We start from the raw sequence: 24,772 nt of genomic DNA, 5'->3' as shown, positions 1-24,772 counted from the left end.
ACAGTACATACGCAGCAAAGAAGGTCGTATGCCCTCTAGGATTGGAGGTGGAGAAGATACATGCATGCCCTAATGACTGCATCCTCTACCGCGGTGCCTACAAGGATCTGAACGAATGCCCGGTATGCGGTGCGTTGCGGTATAAGATCAGACGAGATGACACTGGTGATGTTGACGGCGAGCCCCTCAGGAAGAGAGTTCCTGCGAAAGTGATGTGGTATGCTCCTATAATACCACGGTTGAAACGTCTGTTCAGAAACGAAGAGCATGCCAAGTTGATGCGATGGCACAGTGAGAACCGAAAGAAAGATGGGAAGTTGAGAGCACCCGGTGACGGGTCGCAGTGGAGAAAAATCGAGAGAAAGTACTGGGATGAGTTTGCAAAGGACCCAAGGAATGTATGGTTTGCTTTAAGCGCGGATGGCATTAATCCTTTCGGGGAGCAGAGCAGCAATCACAACACCTGGCCCGTGACTCTATGTATGTATAACCTTCCTCGTTGGATGTGCATGAAGCGGAAGTTCATTATGATGCCAGTTCTCATCCAAGGCCCTAAGCAACCCGGCAACGAAATTGATGTGTACCTAAGGCCATTAGTTGAAGAACTTTTACAGCTGTGGAATGGAAACGGTGTACGTACGTGGGATGAGCACAGAGAGGAGGAATTTAACCTTAAGGCGTTGCTGTTCGTGACCATCAACGATTGGCCCGCTCTCAGTAACCTTTCAGGACAGACAAACAAAGGATACCACGCATGCACGCACTGTTTAGATGACACTGAAAGTATATACCTGGACAAATGCAGGAAAAATGTGTACCTGGGCCATCGTCGATTTCTTCCGACCAACCATCAATGTCGAAAGAAAGGCAAGCATTTCAAAGGCGAGGCAGATCACCGGAAGAAGCCCGCCATGCGCACCAGTGATCACGTGCTTGCTATGGTCAATGATTTACACTACGTAATCTTTGGAAAGGGTCCCGGTGGACTAGCTGTTCCGAATGACGCTGAGGGACACGCACTGATGTGGAAGAAGAAATCTATATTTTGGGACCTACCCTACTGGAAAGACCTAGAGGTCCGCTCCTCAATCAACGTGATGCACGTGACGAAGAACCTTTGCGTGAACCTGCTAGGCTTCTTGGGCGTGTATGGGAAGACAAAAGATAAACCTGAGGCACGAGAGGACCTGCAACGTTTGCACGAAAGAGACAGCATGCCTCCGAAGCAGTATAAAGGTCCTGCCAGCTACGCTCTTACGAAAGAAGAGAAAGAAATCTTCTTTGAATGCCTGCTCAGTATGAAGGTCACGACTGGCTTCTCGTCGAATATAAAGGGAATAATAAATATGCCATAGAAAAAGTTTCAGAACCTAAAGTCTCATGACTGCCACGTGATTATAACGCAACTCCTTTCGGTTGCATTGACGGGGCTTCTACCGGAAAACGTCCGATTAGCCATTGTGAAGCTATGTGCATTCCTCAATGCAATCTCTCAGAACGTGATCGATCCAGAAATCGTACCAAGGCTAAGGAGTGATGTGGCGCAATGTCTTGTCAGTTTCGAGCTGGTGTTCCCACCATCCTTCTTCAATATCATGACGCACGTCCTAGTTCATCTAGTCGACGAGATTGTCATCCTGGGGCCCGTATTTCTACACAATATGTTCCCCCTTGAGAGGCTCATGGGAGTCCTAAAGAAATATGTCCGTAACCGCGCTAGGTCAGAAGGAAGCATCTCCATGGGCCATCAAACAGAGGATGTTATCGGGTTTTGTGTTGACTTCATTCCTGGCCTTAACAAGATAGGTCTCCCTAAATCGCGGTATGAGGGGACACTGACTGGAAAAGGCACTCTTGGAAGAGACTCAATAATATGCAGGGACGGATATTCTTGGTCTCAAGCACACTACACAGTTCTACAGAACTCTACCTTGGTGACCCCGTATGTCGATGAACACAAGAACAGTCCGCGCTCCAAACACCCGGAGCAGTGCGACGACTGGATTACATGTGAACACAACACGACTTTCAGCAGTTGGTTGGAAACACGTCTCAGAGGTGACAACACTGTTTGTGATGAGTTGTACTTGTTGTCCAGGGGACCATCTTTAACTGTATTGACTTACAAAGGATACGAGATAAATGGGAATACATTTTACATGATCGCCCAAGATCAAAAGAGCACCAACCAAAACAGCGGTGTCCGCTTTGATGCAGCAACCGAGAGCGGAAAGGACACATATTATGGTTACATAGTGGACATATGGGAACTTGACTACGGACCTGATTTTAAGGTCCCTTTGTTTAAGTGCAAATGGGTCAATCTGTTAGGCGGCGGGGTACAGGTAGACCCACAGTACGGAATGACAGCAGTGGATCTGAAAAATCTTGGGTACACTGACGAACCGTTCGTCCTAGCCAATGATGTGGCACAGGTTATCTATGTGAAGGACATGTCTACCAAACCGAGAAAAAGAAAAGATAAGGAAGCGAATACATCATACGATGAGCCAAAGCGCCACATAGTTCTTTCAGGAAAAAGGGACATCCTGGGAATGGACGGCAAGACAGACATGTCTGAAGATTATGAAAAGTTTCATGAAATTCCTCCCTTCAATGTCAAGGCTGACCCAAGCATCCTGATAAACAATGAAGATTATCCATGGTTACGGCGCAATAAGCAAATGACACAAGCAAAGAAAAAGTGAAGACTTTCTCCCGCAATAAGCAAATGCTATGTGGGTGAACAATATGAAGTATGTAACTAACAACATTCACAATTTTATTTTATTACCATCATTTGTGTTGAGTTCCATTCATTCATATATATATGTATTGACCTGGCCCCTTCTTTAAATTAGATGTTTCGGAAGCGGGATGAACTCCTAGCACCAGCTCGCATGCGAGGAATTCAAGAGGAATTGGCGGCATTCTTTCTTGACCACGTGATCCCTGAAGACGGAGAATTCTATGTTAACCCTGAGTCCGTATGATTATATTTGTAAGAGATAATTACTGTATATATGTAGCCGGTAGTGTCAGATAGATATATGAGAACTTGTTGTTCGACCAATCTCTCGGAGAAGGAGAGGTGGTCGATATCACTTCTCTCTGTATATATGCATATATGTTCATGACGATCTTCTGTTTCCTTCGTTTGCTTACTAGCTAGCTAGCGTGTCTAGTCCTCTCTATATACGTATGTATAGTACATAGCGTCGACCAAGCACAGACATAACAGAGGACACTTCTCTCTATTAATTATAACTAGCTAACACAATATATGAAACACCTAAATTAACCCCCTAAAACCCCCAACCTCCCCCCCTTTCAAAAAAAAAAACAAAAACCCCAGCCACAGAACTGCTGACGCGTGGATGCCTATTGGTCCCGGTTGGTGCCACCAACCGGGACCAAAGGCCCTCCACGTGGGCAGTGCGCAGAGCCCAGTCAGGAGACCCTTTGGTCCCGGTTGGTGGCACCAACCGGGACCAAAGGGTCTCCTGACTGGGCTCTGCGCACTGCCCACGTGGAGGGCCTTTAGTCCCGGTTCTGGATTGAACCGGGACTAAAAGGGGGAGGTATTAGTACCGACACTTTAGTCCCGGTTCCTGAACCAGGACTAAATGCCCTTACGAACCGGGACTATAGGCCCTTTTTCTACCAGTGCATGTGCTTCACGCCACAATCTCTCACTTTCTGCTCCTCCATCTGTCTCCATCATATAATCGATCTCACCTCTCATGTCTGAGTGAAAAAACCATATTTGTTAGTATATATCAAGGCCGAGAGGACACGTTCATTCACATTTCATTCTAGCACTGACGACTCCAGCCCTATCTATCCCTAGAAGCAAATGGACCCTAGAAGCAAATGGAGTAAGTCCGATGGAACACTCGGATTGGAAAAGATAATTATACTTATAGGCATGGATGAAAAAAAACCGGAAGTCTTGGCTGTATGACAAATGCTCAAATAATTGAGCTGCGTACTCAGATCCAAACGATCAAGAAAGGATCCCAGACTGCTCAAGATTATCTGTGCAGGATCAAATTCCAGTCTGATCAACTTGCAGCAGCAGGAGAACCTGTGACAGACAAAGATCTTGTCTTGTACACACTTGGTGGATTAGGCAGAGACAGCCACTGATCAGATTCAGCTGACCTCAGAGGGGACTGAGATGGTGGAGAATAGCCACCAAGGAGAGCGACAGAAGACATCATATCCAAGGACCAAGAGAGCAGCAAATAAGATGAAATGTAAGTCACCAGTCAAAGCCATGAGGAAGAGCTCAAGGATTCAGGACACTGGGCTGACCATCCAGGAGAAGGCGACACAGAGGATATCACAAAAGAATCTGGAAGGTAATCCCTCTTGCTCCAAAAAAGCTTTTGCTATCCTAAACGCTGTCGCTAATACATATTATTATGAGATTGCTTCCAAAAAGTAATATGAAACTAAAAGGATCCAATGAAGAACCGGGGAATAGCTTATATCAAGTCCTTCTCTATGACTTGCCGAATAGACTTATTCGCAGCCATACACTGTCTTATTTAAAAGAGTCCCCTGTCTCGTGAACGATCGAACTTGGTAAACTTTGAAATAATCGTTTAGATAGCATTAGCCGCTTTTCTTCCTTTTCTCTGCCAGTCTTTCAAGTTCTCATCCTCCCAGAAAAGAAGGGAAAGTCTTCTTACTAGCTAGCTTTTATATCTCGCGAATAGGGAGTTAAGGAGTGTAACTATAACCTATTTGTCACAAAGTTCAATACTCTCTAGAGGAGGTAAATCAATGGATACGGGTACGCCTGGTTGAAGCAGCCCCTACACTTCTATGGGTTGTTCCAGCCTCTGCTAGTGGGTGGTTTTTCATTTCTACAACAGGTGCTTGGTTCAAAAAAAGCTTATGAGTTGAGTTCGTCCTCAGCTACGGATTGGGGGAAGCATTCTCAGATTACTTGACTTGCTGCTAGCTTAGAGGAGAGAAAAAAAATCCCGCTTTCATTTACCTTTAAGTCTGAGAGAAGGCTTTTTCTTTCTATTAAAAGATCACAAATCAGAGGGGTGATCAGTCCTCTTTCAATCCTTCATCTTCTTATGAGTAGCCGCCACAGGGGGTCCTCAGTCTGAATCCTCCACTAGCATTGGACCAACAGTCAGTCTAGCTCTCGCTCTTATCCAATTTCCTTATCCTTTCAGGGCAAGGTCGGAGTAGTAGGAAAATACAATTTCTTTTGTTGCATGCGGACCCACTTGTCAGACTGAAGAAATTGAAGCTAAATGACAATCTTAACCTACTTGCTTACAGGATCCTTAAGAAACTGTGGACTTTTGCACCTTTCTGTCTAGCTTGAGTTATCTTTTAGTTCTCTCCCCTCGGCAAAGTGGATAGGAAAGAGTCTTGCTTCCATTCCACTAGCCAAGAATAAGGAGAGTGACTTTCTCTTTTGAACCTCTTAAGCTGACTTGAAAAAAAAAGTGGTACACCCCTCAGAGATATAGGGACCGCCATGCTCGTCCACTTTCTTGATAAATGACTCGATGCATTTTCTCTTCCTTGCCGCTGAGACTGAGACATATCAAAATGATCTATTACTAAAAGGAGATTGGGATCATCCTGTGGTTACCGGATGATGGGAATAACTAAGGATAAATTTGGAAATGAGCACGAAATGTCTATAAATGAATTTTCTCATTATTCGTTATTTCCGGGTCTTTTCATTGCATTCACTTACAACAAGAAACAACCACCAGCGTTTGGTGCAGCACTTGCATTTTGGTGCATTCTTCTTCCTTTCCTTGGTCTTTCGTTCCGTCATATTCCAAATAACTTATCTAATTACAATGTATTAACCGCTAATGCACCTTTTTTTATCAAATCTCAGGGACATAGTCTAATCATGAGGGTAGTATTTTATCATGGTGTTGGATCCCAAGTTTTTATGGATTCCTTTTTTGTTACCGGGGTCGACCCCAAAGCCATAATGTCTCAAAATGAAGAGGCTATAGAGAAACTTTGATTTTTTTCCTTTGTCTCGAACTTCGTGAAGAACTCCATTCTATCTCTCCAACAAAAAAGTCGGGCTGCGCCCCAGTTGTACACTCCCTTCGTTCGGACAACCCTTGTTGATTCTGAACTTCGTTGGAGAATGAGCTTTGCTCTTCTGGGCGCTGGGCGCTCCCGTGGTTCGCGAGAAGGAAAAAGGACTAATCTTTTGTTACATCTGGCACGAGATGAAAAAGAGAGAGCTTCGTCTATCGATGAACAGCAGATTGACGGAGCTCTTGGCATTGCTTTGTTTTTCTCTCCTTTCCTATCAGCGAGTTCCGAACCTTTTGTTCGAAATTTCTTCGTTCGTACCGAACCGCTTGCAATCAAATCCAGTTCCACAAGATCCTATATCAGCTATACATCCTCCTTGCATTTATGCCGGAGATGTCGCCAGTGCTATGGGCTTTGGGTTATGTAGATCAAAAATGATGAATGGGATTGTGGCACTCCACTCGCCGCCAATGCGAAAGGATGCCGCCGAAAAGAATGGAACGCTGCTTCGCTCTGCTGGATGCGTCAGATCCCATATAAGAAGCTCGCTCTTTACCCGATCATTCAAACATTTTGTGGGCGGTGCGCCTGCTCTATTGTTGCGTAGCAATAGAAGCCTGCTCATGCTGCTTCGGCGGCGCTTTTTCGCCTTCTCTTCGCTTTGGACAGGAGCGCTAATGGACACGGGGAGGGAGCAGGCGAAGCGTGTCGTTCGTAATGGAAAGAAAGACACCACTACTTCGCCTCTTTGTTGGACCGCCAGCGCGAACACGGTGGTCTCTGACCAGGACCAGGAACCAATTCGAATTTGGATCTTGACATGTCGGTTGTTTTTAACCGTAGGCATCTCGCCACGAAGTTGGTGGGCTCATCATGAATTAGGTCGGGGTGGCTGGTGGTTTCGGGATCCCGTAGAAAATGCGTCTTTTATGCCTCGGGTATTAGCCACAGCTCGTATTCATTCAGTAATTCTACCCCTTCTTCATTCTTGGACCTCGCTTCTGAATATTTTGACTCTTCCATGCTGTGTCTTAGGAACCTTTTCAATACGGTCCGGATTGCTAGCTCCCGTTCATAGTTCCGCTACAGACGATACACGAGGAAGATTTTTATGGCGGTTCTTCCTTCTAATTACAGGCATATCCCCTACGTCACTCGGCTCGCGCGCAAGATGAAGCAGGAGGCATCGGTCCGTAGAACCTATAAAAAGAGATGGTTGTGGCGCGAAGTACTCTTGTGCACCTACGTCACTCGGCTCGCGCGCAACCCCTCCCCGTTATGTTATGTTATGGAAGAATTTAGCTTCTTGCTGGGCTGGTTATTCAGAGCCAGCAACTGGCTGCCGGATTTCGTCCCGTCCGTTGCGCTTCGGAAGTCACTCTGGCGTGGCGCTGCTGGATACTTCTGATCAATAGGAATAGGAGGAAAAAAAAGCTTATGATGAGCATCTATTGGAGTCGATCATTTCCAAGATCTAATTCTAGTTTCTTATTATGTAGCGGAAATGCCTCACAATCTTCAGTTTTACGCTTACGCTTAAGGGAAGAAATGTTCTTGGTGGATGCAGGCCCTGGTACCCCCAAAATTTGTATGCAAGATGAGCTTATAGGACTGCCAATCAAGCGAGCCACCACGTTTGAGAATAAGGTGGGATCCAAGAATGTAGTGGCTGGTGAATCACTGATCAAAAAGCGGATTTTTGAGAGATTCTTCATCGATCTAGTGGCCGGTGAATCACTGATCAAAGAGCGAGCAGCCGCCAGGTTTAATGATTTTGTGGGATCCCTGGATGTAGCGGCTGGCGAACCGCTTCTTCTTCCACAAAGATTCAGACAAAACCGAGCTTGGATAGAACTGAAGAAGATTTGGCGAACGAAGAAAAAGGTAAAAGGGTTTATTATAAAAAATTCAAAGGAGGTTATTCAGTAGCCATCGCAGGTTTCATTACTTTTCTTCCATTCAAAAAAGCTCTTCTAAAAAAAAGGATAGCGAATGATCGATTCACCATTGATAGCATTAACCCTAAAAGGAGGGATATTGTGATAATAGCGGCAGATCAAACAAGAACTTGATGAAAAGATAGAAAAAAATTATGAAAAATCCGAAGCCCACCTCAATCCATTTTGTTGAGGATCTTGCACTTATTCTGGCCCTATATTTACATAGCCAAGAAAGGCTCTGGCGATCATGCGTGACTGCCAGAGCGCCTATCGCCCTGGCACGGCACTCTAAAATGCATGTTGGGTTGGGCCAGCAAGAAGACTTCGACTAGGGAGACGAAGAATGGAATTGAAGAAGGCAGCATAGTCTAAGATAACAGAATGGAACACCAACCAACAAGTGGTGGATTTGGATGGAGTCTCGCAGAAGAAGAGTACGCGCGCTAGCGCGCCCCAAGACGTCAGTCCTTTTTGTGCTTGCTGGCCAAGGTCAGTTTACTGAATCCCCCTTCCAAACACCAACCCAATCTCCATTCCTTGATGAGAAATGAGCAAGACCATATGTTTCTCAAAAATATAGCCCCTATATAAACCTAGCCCTTACTACCCGAACTTCTTACCTTGAAATAGGACTAACTGCCCGAACCCGCTTGCTTATCTTCTACGATCTAATTAAGTTAAGCAGTGGTTATTTTTTTTAAGTGACTAGAACTTCTATCAACTACTATTCTAGCACCCAGCTGTGCCATGTGTTTATTCTATTCTATTCTATTCTTCAGGTATTCCTTTGAATAACTCATCTTTTCAGGTAAGAAAATTTGAAGATCTTCTTAGTCAGCCTATCTGTATTCTTATCCTCTAGTGCGGATCCAATCAGATTTTATAAAGCCAAGGCCTGACATCCATTGTGGGGATCATCTTTTATCGGGAGACATGGCCTGGTGGTTTCTGATCGAGATTCCTAATCAATAGGGAGAAGAGCTCTTCGCATGATCTGGTCCTACCTTTTGTCTACGCTATTTTTTTGTCCCTTCTCAGCTGCTGTCCTTACTCCGGATAAACTGGAACACATTGATTCTGTTCGTTCCTGCCCTTCGCTTCAGGCCATAGTGCTTCTGAATTATTTCTATACCCCTTTGATGATGCAGCCTCTGACTCTCGTGGGTAAACTCCTACTTGATTAGTTAGAACTTCTCTGTCTCAACTCGTGGACCTATCTATCTTCTTCTTTTTAAGAGATAGGGGTTTGCTATTCTCACGGATTGCTCATATTTATTTACCCCATTGAATAGTTTTTGCCTTGTTTCAGCCCTTCCTTCATCTGAACCTTCCAAGTACTAATCTATCTTTATGGGGAAGACCCTTCATCTGACCTCCGGGCTACCCTGTCAATTGTAATGAGGACGTAAGCCCCCTAGGTCTTCCTCTTCCTTCTAAACTAATTGCTTTCGCTTGACTCTTCCAGTAAAAAAGTATACTGAGTGGTTGAAGGAAAGCGAAAAGGAATGGCTTTTTCATGTACCAGATCCGGTGAGCCAGACATCAAGCAAAAATGGACATACAATCAAAGAGTAAGGAGCAGTTATTTGCAATGACGGGTGGATTGGTCAGAGCTGCAAGGAGAGACTCGGTTATGGCGCGATAAAGAGCTTGCTTCAATGCTCGGATTCAGGTAGAGTGTAAGAGCAGTAGCATATTCCTAGGAGAGCTTTGTACTTGAAATTAGTAGTCCCGGTAGTTGGAAAAAAGCTCTGAATACAGATTCAAAGCATCAAGATAGGGAGTCCTATCATTAGTTGGGCAGTCATAGCAATTTAAGTAGAAAGCTTGCTTCGGTATCAGATCATTCAACTAAAGCTGTCAGGCCGGGTAGGCTTTGAGGAACATTGGGGGTTCCTTATGTTGTGACTGAGCAGATATGTCTATTGTGCCTGGCAAAAACAGATTTGCAAGGAGTTTGCCAAAGGCTTTCTCATTTGGAAAAAACAATTTCAAGTATATTTCCCTTCTCCATTCTCTGCTCGGATGATTGCCGCTTGTGTGAATTTCATTGCTGTGGGTCCCGTGTGTGCTCGAATAAGATTGTTTTAGGATTCTATTTAGTTGAATTTCTTGACTCCGCGGTGCTGGTTATCGAGTTTATGGCGCCGCCGACCATCCAAAAAGTCAAAGATGGCGTCGGCATTTACTTATTATGCTCTCTTCTAATAGTGGTCCCTTGGTATTCAGGTTGTAAAATCCTGATAGGAAAGTCGACTGTTATACCTTGTTTTTGTAATGGCCTATCTTCTTTAAAAAGCCGAAAGATAAGGATTTCGCAAAACTTTTGCGTTCCTTTTTCTTTGAAAAGAAAACCTTACCATTTTTGGGCCGCTGTTACCATTTCCATTTCCTGAACCTAAACCTAACTAATACTTAGTTGTTTCCATTTCCTCATCTGGTGATAGATCCTCATCTTCTTCTGGCTCAAATCCCTTTTTCATATCCAGGGCAGGCTTTAGGTACGCTTTAGTTTGAAATCATTAAAGATATGCTCGACCTCGTTTATGTCCATGGTATCATCGTACGTACCTTCTACTATCAACCAGATGAGATAGGGCTTTGAAAGGTCAGAGTCAGTCTCCTCTTTTTCTTTTAGGTCGTTTAGCAGTTCCCCAACCAGCTTTCTCCCCGAGAAAGCCTTCCTGAGAATCAAAGAAAAAGGTTTGAAGGTTGATCTCTGGGATCAGTGATAGTTCGGAACCAGCAAAGGGAGGCTGAAAAGCCGTAGTGCTAACGCACGCCCTGTAGTTTTGAAGCTAAAAAGACAGCAGCGAGCTCCGCGTCGAAAAGCGAAGCGAGCCGCGCTAGCGCGCTACTCTTCCTTTATGAGCGAGACTCTATCCAGATCTACTGATCTAAGAACTCCGCGAGCGAACTGAGAGAGCCATGAGGCGCCTATCGGCAAGGCTTGGAAAAGCCTTAAGTTTAGGCTCCCTTCCTTCACTGAACTGATTCACCCGGGTCCAAACCTGCTGAGCTAGCTAATTTTTCCTTTAAGAGATCTCGGCTCTTCGAAATGATTGGGGAGAGCCCCGCCTCCTCTTGGTTGGTGCCGGGCCCGAGAGTGATGGGACTACTTCCTTAAAGAGCCTTTCGTTCGGGCAGGCAGGAGGGGCCCTAATCTATCAATTGAGGGAGCAAAAAACAGGCTTTGCTCCCCCTTTTTTAAATGAAGAAAGAAAGAAGGGTCGAAGTTTAGACCGCTCACAGTAGTTCTACCCATAGAAAAGATCATGAAAGAGGCAATCAGAATGGTACCCGAATCCATTTACGATCCCGAGTTTCCAGACACATCGCACTTCTGCTCGGGTCGAGGCTGCCACTCGGCCCTCAGACGGACCAAAGAAGAGTGGGGAACCTCTCGCTGGTTTTTGGAATTCGACATCAGGAAGTGTTTTCACACCATCGACCGACATCGATTCATCTCAATCTTGAAGGAAGAGATCGACGATTCCAAGTTCTTTTACCCCACTCAGAAAAAGTTTTCTGCTGGACGACTCGTAGGGGGTGAGAAGGGCCCTGAGTCCATCCCAAACAGTGTACTACTATCGGCCCTACCAGGCAATATCTACCTACACAAGCTCGATCAGGAGATAGGGAGGATCCGGCAGAAGCACAAAATTCCTCTTGTAGTGAAAATAAGATCGGTTCTATTAAGAATAGGTCGTCGTATTGATGACCAAGAAAAGTATGGAAAAGAAGCAAGCTTCAACGCTCCCCAAGACAATAGAGCCCTCATAGTGGGGAGGGTAAAGAGCATCCAACGCAAAGTGACCTTTCATTCCCTTGTTTCATCGTGGCACACCCCCCCACAAGCACCCCCAGGCGAAGGGGAGACCAGAAAACGCGTTTCGTTTTCCCCCCTTCAGCGGCCCTAGCCGCCTTCCTTAACAAGCCCTCGAGCCTCCTTTGCGTCGCCTTCCTCATAGAAGCCGCTGGGTTGACCCTGAAGGCCGAATTCAATGGTAGAGAAGGCTTTAATAAGAATTTGGCCATGAGAGACCTTCTGAAGTATTGCAAAAGAAGGGGCCTGCTGATAGAGCTGGGCGGGGAGGCGATACTAGTTATCAGGTCAGAGAGAGGCCTGGCCCGTAAGCTGGCCCCCTTTAAAAGCCATTCCTTATTAATAAGGATTTGTTACGCGCGATATGCCGACGACTTACTGCTGGGAATCGTGGGTGCCGTATTTCTTCTCCTAGAAATACAAAAACGTATCACCCACTTCCTACAATCCGGTCTGAACCTTTGGGTAGGCTCCGCAGGATCAACAACCATAGCTGCACGGAGTACGGTAGAATTCCTCGGTACAGTCATTCGGGAAGTCCCCTCGAGGACGACTCCCATACGATTCTTGCGAGAGCTGGAGAAGCGTCTACGGGTAAAGCACCGTATCCATATAACTGCCTGCCACCTATGCTCCGCCATCCATTCCAAGTTTAGGGACCTAGGTTATAGTATCCCTATCAAAGAGCTGACGAAGGGGATGAGCGGAAGAGGTCGTCTACTGGACGCGGTTCAACTAGCGGAGACTCTTGGAAAAGATGGACTAAAAAGTCCCCAAGTTAGCGTATTATGGGGGACCATCAAGCACATCCGGGAAAGATCGAGGGGGATCTTGTTGTTGCATAGCTCAGGTCAGAGCAAGGTGCCATCAGGCGTTCAACAGGCAGTCTCACGATCGGGCATGAGTGTCCTGAAGAAGAAATTGTATACTCCCTTTGGTCGGAAGGCGGCGGGGGAAGGAAGGGGACACTGGGCGGGATCTTTCAGCAGCGAATTCCCCATACAGATAGAGGCGCCTATCAAAAAGATACTCCGAAGGCTTTGGGATCGAGGTCTCATTAGCCGAAGAAGACCCAGGCCAATCCACGTGGCCTCTTTGACCAACGTCAGCGACAGAGACATAGTAAATTGGTCCGCGGGCATCGCGATACGTCCTCTGTCCTACTACATGTGCTGCGACAACCTTTACCAAGTCCGAACGATTGTCAACTACCAGATCCGCTGGTCCGCTATATTCACCCTAGCCCACAAGCACAAATCTTCAGCGCGGAATATAATCCTAAAGTACCCCAAAGACTCAAATATAGTCAATCAAGAAGGTGGTAAGACCCTTGCTGAGTTCCCAAACAGCATAGAGCTTGGGAAGCTCGGACTCGGTCAAGATCCGAACAACGACGGAGCACTCAACTACATGTTTAATAAGTAGTTGTCTTTTTCTATTTGGATTTTAGCGAACAGGCGTTTACATGAGATTAGTTGAGTAGGCTTGCCTTATCTGCTATAAGATAGCTAGTTGTGGGGCTTTCGAAAAAAAAGGCTGAAGGCTTCGCTATCGCTCATGGCTTGTATTGTAGTCGTAGTCTTGTAGTCGGCCCTCCATGCCTCTTTAGTCCATCTAATCCTGAGGCCTTTTTCCTTCATTCATTTTGCGGTAGCGTACGCGTCAGAAAAATAGAACCTTTCCGGCCCAGAAGATCGCTGCTTCGCTTCTGGCGACTAGCTTCTACCCACAATGGCTAAAGCTACCTTGAACCAATCAATGAATGAATGATTCGTAACCCCCATGGGTTCGAGGACCCGTTGGTCAAAGGAAAAGGGGGGTCCATATTCCAGGACGGAGCCGTATGAGGCGAGAGTCTCACGTACGGTTCCTTTGAGAAGGGTGTGATACCACCACCTATCAGGCCCGACGAGCGGTCCACGGAGCTGCATCCCTACTCACCCGGTCTATGCACATCGCTCTTTCCAGGAGGTTGGCTGCCTATCCTAGATCTTCCCATTTCCAAGAAGATCCCTTGTTCGATCTGGTTTAGTATCAAGGTTCTTCTTTTTCTGTTTCTATATATATGGGTCCGTGCAGCATTTCCACGATATCGTTATGATCAATTAATGGGACTTGGCCGGAAAGTGTTCTTGCCTCTATCATTAGCTCGGGTAGTCCCCGTTTCAGGTGTTTCAGTCACCTTTCGATGGCTCCCTTAATGTATGTGCCAGGAAGTTTCTTCTGAAGGGGGCTACTCCCCGAAAATGCCCCGCCCCTTGTTCGTTTGTCGTTGGGGATTCATTGCTCGTTCTGCGGTTATAAGTAACGTAGCCAGCCTAATTTCTAGAATAGGGCTGCGGGCAGGAGGGCTTTGTTTGTGCAATCTTGCTCGCAACACCCTCTCCTCCGGCGAACCTGCGATCGCCGCCTCTAACTGAATGCTCAACTGAGGTCGTGTACAACAACCTTAACCGCACAAGCCTGGGCTGGGCCTACCCCCATCCCTAGAGGAGCCGTATGAGGCGGAAGCTCCACGTACGGTTTTGAAGCCGAGCCTTTCCAGCAATGGGGCCTAGGGACCGATATGATGATTGGTTTAGGCAGGGCGGCCGGCCTACTATGGGCACCTGTAGGGATTAGTGCGTGAGACCGCGATCCACAAACTGACGCATGGGACTCACCCTTGACTTGAGAATGGAAGAAGGGAAACATAGCATGTCACAAGAGCGAGGCGAGGGGGCTCCGCCCTACAGCGAGAGGGACACCTCGCGAGCCGGGCTTTGGAGATGAGGCCTTTTGGCGAAGCCAAGTCAATTTCGGGCCACCAAACCATGCAACTGAGGAAAAGGCCCTATGGAGTAAAGGGAAGCGTGTACGTTGTCACACTCCCCGCCCTCCAAACATGCCTAGAGGATGGGCCAGACGCAGCAGAGCGACGCCCCAGGAGCGGATTCCCCACGAGCAGGGGGACAGGAGACGGCCATCTCGAGGCACATCACGGCCTACAGGCAACACTGGGGAGACCCAGGAAGGTAACCCGATTGGGAGTCAGAGGATCCATAGTACCCACAGCCTCCCGGACTTCATATTCATCATTTTCTAAAGGAAGGGTAAGGGATCTCTTTTCTGCAACGGAAAAAAAATAAGCTCCGCTTATTTGACTCGGCACAACCTAACGATACATCCAATACCAATGATCTGTGCCTACCGATACGATACTCCTCCAAAAAATTGACTATATAAAGAGCTAGTGTCAATAAAAAGGCTAATGACAGAGAAGAGTCAATCTCCTTTACTCCTCCCGACACCTCAAGATGAGAAAATCCCTTCATCTAGGCGGGCGCCCATGCCTACTCAGGGAGCAACTTCTACCACGGCTGACACATTATCTCCCACAAAGACCAACGACCCATCCCGAAGAGAAGTTGACTGACGGGGATGTCTCGAGAAGAAATTCCAGAATTGGTAGCCTCCCAAATCAAACATACATTGACAGGGGTTGCCAACAAAAAGAGAGGAAAGAGGCCCTAGTGAATTTGATATGGTACCGTACCCCAAGGAAGGGGTATACTATACTACGCCAAAATGCAAAATGTTGAATGGGGTAGGGAACCCTGAACAACACCTCGCCCTTTTCAAAGCTACATGCAGGAATACTGGGGGCAATGAAGCCCTTCTTCTCCTATTCTATACTAAATAAACAATCTAATTCTAGGAAGAGTTTCGAATAATGAAACTTAAAGGAAGGGAGGTTAGAACAAAGCAAGGGATTACACTTTCAATGCGCGAAATCCGTTTTGAGTTAGAGTGCGAAACTTCTTGCTGCAGCCGTTTTATTCGCTGCTTGCTACTTTCTAAAATGGAAGATAAGATGAATGAATGAATAGATTGCATTTTTTTCTAGTTCAATCTATAGTCTAGATTCCATTCCCTCGATCCACTCTCATTTAAATGATGGGATTGGGCCATACCAACCTTCACTTAGTCTTAATAAAATATTGCTTCATATCTTGAAGGATTGGGAGGAGGTGGCGTAAAAAGGAAGGAAAAAGGAACTCGAAATCCGTCCCTTCCCACAGAATCATCGGGCTTGACTTTCCTTACTTTCCCAACCCCGCTACTGTAAAAAGAACTCTTTTGTTTTGAGACTAGCTAGTCGCTATGGTTTGCGGGAAAACTCTTCTCTCTCTGGTCTCACTTCGAGTCCTTCTAGAAGTAAATAAAGGAAATGCTTATTCAACTACGGCACTGTCGGACAACCGACCGGATTCAAGCCCTAGCCCCTCAACTCGGACGGACTTGTGGAAATCCTCGAAAACAAGTATTGCTCAACTCACCTATCTATAACATAGAAATGTTGCATCCAACCCTGGAACGAGAGGTAAAGAATAGGCTACCATACGAGATGAGACGACTTCATTCTTGGCTTTCATCCCTACGCTTAAGAAAGATAAGGGATTGGATTTCATACCTTTTATTTAGAGCTCCGTCGTTCCGACTGGAAAATGTAACCTTCCACCATACGTAAACCAAACCTCTTTGCTTTCTGGCTTTTCCTTCCAATAAACATCAGGGTGCGAATCTGAGTAGTTCCTTGCTCAAGACCACGAAGTAAGAGCGAAGCAGAACCGGTTTTCAATTCATCGAAACTCTTGAAAAGTTCCTTTGCTTTTACAGCGAAAGCACCTGCCAACAAATTGGAACCATAATCCCCTCCATCTGCCTCGCTCTCTATCTGGTAGTATATGCTCTGATCGAGGCCCTATTCTTATTATGATGATTTGGATATTGAATTGCCTTTGACTGATTCATCTTACCATTTTACTATAGTTTTTTTCCAGTAAGTTTAACATGAGCGGAATTGGTGTACTTGACCAGTAGTGAACTCTCAGTTGTGTTCGATAGTCGGTTACGAGTTCCCATATCTTACGCAACTTTACCTTTTCTTACTATGGGCCAAATTGTTGAGGAAAGCAGAATCACTGTTTTTCGTAGAACTCACTTTTGCTACTGGAGAGTACCTTCCACCAGGTCAGAGCCATGGATCCAAAGCCTACTAGTTAGCTTTGAAGGTTTAGGCTTGAGAGAAATCTTGAACAGAACACCGCACTCCCTTCTATCAACTTATTCAGATTTGCTTATTTCTTTCTCTTTCGTTTTTGTAGATATAGGCTTTGGCGGATTCTCTCAAGGCTCGAGTGAAGTTTCAAGCACATATTACCGGAAGCTAGTGATCCCGCCCGGCCAGCTCAGCATGCTTTAGAGCTCCTTGATTGGTACGAGGTAGTGATAGCAAGAGGCAACTCTCAATTGTTGTAATATAGAGACCTCTTTCAATGATTATAGATCCAAAGGATCGTTATTGATAGGAAACTGCCAGTAGCCCTTGACTTTGACTTGAAGAATTGAATCCGCCTTCTTCTTCTTATTCTTCTGAAAGTCTCCCAGGCGTGGTATCATCGGATCCACAAGGTCAATTTGTATCCATTTGTTCGGAAACCGGAAATGCCAACTACTCACTTCTTGCTGAGGATGAAGGTGCCATGGGTGATAGCGCCAGCCATTCCCTCATTGAAAAGAAAGTGCCAACCCTGCTACTAAAGCTAAGGCCAACCGCAGCCCAGTGAAATGAAATGCGTATGAAAAATAACATAGATTAATCTTGATGCGATCGATGCAGACACACTTCTTTTCTTACAGGCTACAGTCATAAACAACAACTTCGCAAATCACCCTAAGAGTGCCATACGAAAAAACAAAAGCAACTGTGGGTATAGACCAATTTCCTGCCCCAGAAGAGGCTCAGCCTACCAAACCCTGCTCTTTGCTTGCTTACCGAGCTCTCCTCATACCGAGTATCTAGGCATTTCTTCTCACAGACCGGTTGGGAGAAAGTTGCCATTCTTTAATATGTCACTGGGGACCCGTACTTACTTGATGGAATGGATGGGATGATGTGTTTCAGTTCAGCCAGTAGTGGAGGTTTCCTCGGCCTAGTCGCGTAAGAGCCCCCTTCTTTTTCTAGTTAGTTGAAAGAAAAGCAATGGGGAAGGTTGGCTTACCAGTTAATTGGTCTGTATCATATCTTGCTATGGTGGGACATCCTCTTCAGTTTAGGTATCCGGGCTGGCTGTTAGCTTTAGTCGTTCGGCACTCTTCCTTCATTCTCATTCAACAAGGAGAAGTGTCTAATCAAAATCATTGGTTGAGCCTCGCGTATATTATATGATGTCGTCCTGGAATTGAACTAGCGTTTAAGGTCGATCAAGTTTAAACAATTCGGCTCTGCAAGATCAATTAGATATCAAGTAAGAGATAGGCGCTTCCTATTAGTTATAGACTGCTTCTGTGACAAGTGGATCCCTTTAGGTTTAGTTGTTAATTGTACTATTCTCTTCAATAATTAGGTCTTCCGTATTCCTATTGGGGTCAGTGGTCTTCACCACTCACTGAGTCTGGATTCGTTTCATGGGTATTATTTGATGAGTGATCATCAATCTCTTCCATTGCTCCTATGTGCTGCTATACACACAATGTACATGGGCCATGGGGCCTAACACACACTATACAGCCCAGCCCAATACTCAACACTCCCCCGGCTAAAGATATCTAACATGCCTAACTTGTTACAAATTGCTAAACCCTCACAAGGACCTACTCGTTTAGTAAAACAATCAGCTACCTGTTCACTATACTTAATGTTACCCCCTTCTTCGACTGAACAATCTCAATCCGAAGGAAGTATCGAAGAGGTCCAAGAACCTTTACCTCAAATGCTTCTCCCAGTCTTGCCTTCAAACATTTGATTTCTTCAACATCGTCTCCAGTAATCACAATATCATCCACATACACCGCCAAAATGGTGATATGGATTCGTCTATGCCGGTACTGTATGATCTCCATTACACTGAGAGTAGCCCATACCACAAACAACTCTCCTGAACCTGTCCACGCCCGTGGCGACTGTTTCAAGCCATACAAACATTTCTTGAGCCTACACACCTTCCCATCAGTCTGTTTGTTCCAAAACCTGGAGGAATGTCCATATGGATCTCTTCTTGTAAAAAACCACCATGAAGAAAAGCATTCTTCACATCTAGCTGATGTAAAGGCCACCCAAAGTAAGTTGACTGCGCATGAGATTAAGGTTCTCACCGTGTCCATCTTCGCCACGGGTGCTTTGGTCTCATCATAGTCTATCTCCCGTCTTCCTATAACCTTTTGCAATTAGCCTTGCCTTCTATCTATCCACCTTACCCTCTGGAGTCTGTTTTACGGTGAACACCCATTTGCATCCAACTACTCTTTTTCCTGCTGGGAGTGGAAGAAGATCCCACGTCTTGTTCTTCTGAAGTGCACCAAGCTCCTCCTTCATTGCGTCTTTCTATCCACCGGGGATCCAGCTTTGCAGCCTTCCAATCCTTTGGAATAGACACTGATTGTAGAGATGCAATGAATGCTTTGTGTGCGGGTGAGACATAAGAGTCTGAAACTCAATTTGCAATGTCATGCTCATAGCCATATCGGACCGGAGGCTTTCCAGCATTAGTCCTAGTCTCTCTGCGTAGTGCAAGCGGCAATTCCAAAGAAGTATTACCACCTGTCTCATTTTAACCTCCATCTTGCTATTGTGGCTCTTCCTCGACTACCTCAGGTTGCTCTTGTGGTTCTTCATCCAAGACCACTAGCAGTACAAGAAGAAGGGGTCCCGGCTCGGGGGCGGGGGTAACTTACTTCTGTTCCTCTGCGTTCGTGACAAGCTAGTAGGCACTCTTGTGTGGGTTGGCTCATTCCCCTGGAAAACGAATATTAAGAAGATAGATACCATTCCGTCGATACTAGATTCATTCTTTCTGCTCAAAAAGAACAAAGCCTCTATTGTGGGAAAAGTCTTTGAAACCCGAAGTTCTAAAATAGAAAATGGAATGAAGAAGGGGTGTGACCTTATGGCCAACTATACTAGCTCCCCTAGAGGGATAATATAGCTCCTAAAGGATGATTGTTTATGGTATATTACCGTAATTGGAGAATTTGACCTGGTGCTGACTTGCTGCTGTTCTGAGAAGGGGACCTTGCAAAGCTTGACAAGTTTTTTTTATATTTATCGATCCAATCTGTCTACAGATAGGCGCCTGTTGTGGCAGCAATTAATTAATCGCCGCCTTAGCATACAAGGACCATGGCTCGCAGCGGGTAGTTACGGTGGTTTTGAGGAGACCCGCTCAAGGTCGTTGGTTCGGAGCTATTCCGAGATCTCAAGGAGCGCCAAGCTCAATACGTGCAAGAAGAAAGAAAGGCTTCCACCTACGACTGCAGCTGCTGGTACTTTATCTCTGTCGCTTTCAACTCCCACTCCTTCTCCCTTTGGTTTCTAGAGGAAGTGAGAAAGAATAATATATCTTGTGTAACTAATCTTTCTTATCGAAAGGTTATAGTTCGTAGATCATTTCTATAAGGACTATTTGAGCCATATCCGGTGCTTTGGACCTCTTTTAGCTGCTAGGTATCTACTGGGTTCAATCCCCACTTCCGCTTGAAATGAGTAAGTCAATCCTCTTGCTCGGCTGTGATACGAATACTATTCATACGCAGACCCGGATCCAAGATATGGGGCATAGACAGATAAGAATGGCTTCTGAGTTGCATTCATTGCACTCTGGAATGTGGGGCTCCTTGGCTGATGTGATGGAGCGGTATCAGCAGATACTTGCAAAGATCAAATCAAGACGAAGAAACAAGGAAGTTAACTCGGCGCCATCGGCCACCTTAACACGAACAGCTTGGGACAGAGGTGTAATGCCTGACAGAGAATCAGCAATAGAATGCATTTTGCATGCATTTTTCATCGAGTGAAACTACTTGAAGAATAAACTGGAAGATTTAAACCAAGTACTCTTGAAATCGCTACCCCCTGGGATGGAAAAAGAGGCTCAGGTTTTAGCCCTCCGTTTTACCCCGGAAGTCGTTGTTCGTCTTTCGATATGAGAGGATGGCAAGTGTCCGCAATGACTTAGCGACTTAGCCAATTGGTTACAGATTCTAGACTGATCGATCAGATCACATCATCTCGAGCAAAGAGCTGAGAGCAGAGAAGCGACATCGCTTCGACACTCCTTCCTCTTTTCATTATGAAACCAATATCAAGCAAGATATGAAGAAGAGGGCGGCTCCCTGGATTGAACACATAAAGTAGTGCCAAGATCTCCTCTATGCGAGAGAGAAGTTCTCAGAAATGATGGAGCTGTTGGTTTCGGTCATTGTACGCTTGGTTGCTAAAGCGCACCCTTTACGGCGTCTGTAGGAAGAATTCATTCTGGTCCCAAAACTTATAAGAGATCTCGGTAGTGAATATGCAATGCTGAATTCCAATAAGTTGGTACTTCGCACAAGGAAGAAGCTCGTGTTAAAGATAGTTTCATCCAGACCGAACCCTACCTTAGCGTCTCATCCCCACCCAACAAGTCTTTATCCGCGGTGAAAGGAGTGGTTTAATTCGATGCAAGGTGCAAACGAGCTTTTCCAAAGATGGAGTCCTTTCAGAAATACATGTGCCAGAAGAAAGCAGATTCTTTTTCTATCATAAAATGAATCTGCTTTCTGATGGCCATTTCGGTCCGTTGTGGGACCACGGCTTGCAAAGAAGGTATGTAGCGCAAAGAACTTCTTCCGCTTTTGGGGATTCCACTAATTGATAGAAGGAAGTGGATGCGGCAGGATTGGCCCCAATTGAATCACTAGTAGAAGAGATCCATGTGCAGAGACTGTTAGGGAGATGCAGATGGAGGGACGTTTGGATTGCTGCTAGAAGGGCTTACGACGAATAGATTGTTGGAATGGCTTTAAGTGAAAGGTAATCCGGCAGCTTATGTGAAAACTTCCCTTGTGGTTTAAAGTTCAAATAGATCAGGTGCCTATGTTGTTGATACACCGAAAGATACTAACGCTATGCTCCAATGCGGGATGAGGGCCAACGATTGTGATGAGTGGGGACCTTAGAGCTGAAAACCTACATACAGTGACCCTTATGGGCAGCGCCCTAGGCTGGCTATGTACGAGACATCAAACCGTCTCCCGGGTCCAAAGTTTCCATTTCCAGGCCTGATAGTCTTCAACTGAAAAAAGTAGGGCGGAGAACTAGTAAGAATTGTGCCTGCCATTCAATTCGTGACGTGGATGATCCGCCGACGGAATCGATTAGGTGAAACGGCTCTGCAAAGTTTGTTTGTTCATAAAGGCTGCATGCAGCCATGCAATTCGTACTGCATGGCGATATTACTCTACCACTCTATAAATGGTATATAGATATCTTCACTTCATCACAAAGAAATTGAGTACTAGCACGCATTGCTATGGATGCTGCAACCGCAAACAGGCTTTCTGCAATTGCTACCGAAACGGAGCAACTGAAAAATGAGATTGAAGGGCACCGTAGAGTGCTAAACAACCAGTTGAGAAGTGTTAGAACAATGGATCCTGCAAAGAAAGAAGCGCGCATTCGCGCTACCAGAGAGCGCATAGAGGGTTTGGAGGAGAGGCAGGAAGCGCTGCGGGTGGAGCAGCAAGTGCTCTTTATTGGTCTAGCATCTCGCTAGAATAGAAGAGTCCGTAGACTCTTTTTAGTTTTCTAAGGTTGGTTTAAATTCAATAAGTGTCTGGAGACATTTGTTTTCATGTCAGGTGTTCTTTGTCTTAGTTTGATTCCGATCTACTCCTATGCTAAGTGTCTTTGTTTGGTTTGATTTCTTGTGTTTGCATGTATGGCCTAGCCGTCAGTGTTCAATGCTTATGTTAATATAATAACGCCAAAATGTGCTACAAATTCATGTTCAAGTTGAAATAAGGCCGAAGGGCTAAGTGTACTACTGGAGATTATATATTCCAGCTCTGAAGTTTCCTTTTGAGCCCCTGTTCTACTATGGTTTGGATTCTAGTTGAAGCGTGCGACCATCTATTCAGATGAGGAGACCGAGTAAGAAACCACTAAGCGGAGAGCAAACAGATCAATCTCTATCTATGAGTTTCTCAACCAAGATCCACTATTCAACCAAGACCCGCTAACTAATACTTTTACGCGAGCTTAGTTATTGGAAGTTGTAGCTGAGGAACTCTTATCCCTAGCCACAGTTGTTGCAGCACAAGGCTTTGTCGCGATTGGGTCATATGTCAGTACTCTCACATTCCCCGTGGTCTCCCTAGTATGCTGAGCTGAACTGAAGTGAAGTGAAGCTGTGGGCGATGATGGACTGATCCCATGCTATTCAGGCGCCTGACAACGCTGGCTCCGACGGTGATGAGTCTGACGGTGGCTCAGATGTTTCTCTTCCTGATCCTTCAAGGTCCCCCGTTCCTGACATCGTCCAAAGGCCGTTGGCGCTCTCCCATCTGACAGTGCGGGCTCTGCGTGTCGTCTATGGCAACACTACCCGAGTGGTCTATTGCATAGTGGATCCACGGGTACCCCGTCGCTGCTTCGTTTTTATCAACATCCGGTAAGCAGAACGGACAGAGAACTGTCCCGATTTCTCGTAATGCCAGGCCCAAAAGTCCTCCATCCGCATAGCAGCAAAAGTAGGCATTTCTTTTATACTTACTCACCTGTGGCTAGATTTACCACCATTCGAGTACTACTATGACGGGCTGCCTCGCACGGTCTTCTCGTTCATCAGATGGGCAGACGGCTTTCCTTAATGGGGAGTTGGATGAGGAAATTTACATGGAGCAGCCAGATCAAGAGTACCCGCGCATTCGCCTAACCCCGGGTTTTTTTCGATCAAAATGAAGATTTTTTAGAAAATAAGCCCAAAAAGCATCTGACCTTGAAAAGAATCACCAGTTACATGATCCATCCCTGCGGTAAGTGGGAACGAATGTGACAGCCGATGGTAGTAGGATTTCCACAGGTTGAGCTCCTTATCTTTTGACTTTTCTAAGGATAGCCGAGTAGATATACTAGAATGGGATGAATCGAGCACGAGAAATCACTAGGCACAGGGGAGCCGTAAGGAAGAGGAGTAACATCGTTATAAAGTTCACGAATTCGATTCATTTTGGAATCGATAAGTGAACACGGAATCTCGTCTTGTTCCCCTTGGTTCCGAGGGAAATAAAGGGGAAATCACTGATTCATTTGGAGCTGTTTTCTAACTGACTCATTGACATGAGAGATTGGATGCGATGCGCCAGTCACTCGTACTACAGAGGACAAAGGTCACCGGCAAACGACCGTTCCACAATGGAACCTGGCACTACTATTTGCCCTAAGGGCCGACCCACCTTTTCAGAGAAACAGACACATGACATCACTATATTACGCATTTTCGAGATAAGAAAGTGGAGAATGCACTCTTCCCTTTTTTTTACATTTTAAACTCATGTTCATGGTCTGTTTTATTCCCAATTGTTGCCCGTGTGAAAAGAAAGAAGAGAAATTGGGCCATGTTTCCCGAGAGAGACTGCCTTCTCTCAGGCCAACAGTCTTATACTTATAGTCGACTGCTCTATGATGATCTGACCTCTTTCCTGGGCTCTGCTTGCTCGTCTACGCTCCGACCAATTTAGTCAAAATCGAAAAAACGATGTTTCCTTGAAAAAGTCTAAGAAATAGTAGTAGTAGTCAAAAAGTGCACTTTTTCCATATATTTCGATTTATAGGGATCCCTATCTTTATCTCTATCCACAGAGATACCTATCTATATAGAGAGAGATTTTTCTCAAAATTGATCTAGACTATCCTCTATCCGGGTAGATATGTCCCTATGAGCGACTAGGCCGATCTTTTTTTATATGTTTTGGCCACGTCCGTTTTCGCTCCGAAGAGGAAGGTTTGGATCTTTCAATCTTATGTCGTGAGGGATGTGACCTATGTTAGGTCCATAAGATACCACAGCTTTTAGTGTTCTATGATTCACCTCCGAATAATGAGTAGGTAGTTCGATCCTTTTGATTCTTATCTTCCTAGTAAACGGGGATCCGGAGCAATAGG

General features: G+C 45.6%; 1 protein-coding gene and 1 pseudogene across 1 annotated transcript; one reads left to right on the top strand and one right to left on the bottom strand.

Annotated features, from left to right (window-relative positions):
* Positions 1 to 5,893: 5,893 nt before the first annotated feature.
* Positions 5,894 to 6,717, bottom strand: LOC125555744 (uncharacterized; annotated as a pseudogene).
* A 5,722-nt stretch (positions 6,718 to 12,439) lies between these two features.
* LOC147961864 (uncharacterized) lies at positions 12,440 to 13,347 on the top strand. Its single transcript, XM_087536080.1, has one exon. It carries the CDS (start codon positions 12,508 to 12,510, stop codon positions 13,231 to 13,233), a length of 726 nt encoding a protein of 241 aa, XP_087392206.1. The 5' UTR covers positions 12,440 to 12,507; the 3' UTR covers positions 13,234 to 13,347.
* The last annotated feature ends 11,425 nt before the right edge of the window (positions 13,348 to 24,772 follow it).

Source organism: Triticum urartu, chromosome 7A, assembly GCF_056163025.1.
Source record: "Triticum urartu cultivar PI428250 chromosome 7A, HENAU_Tu73, whole genome shotgun sequence".
NCBI lineage: Eukaryota > Viridiplantae > Streptophyta > Magnoliopsida > Poales > Poaceae > Triticum > Triticum urartu.
Note: the sequence above shows the minus strand (reverse complement) of the source record. Positions and strands in the feature narration are given on the sequence as shown.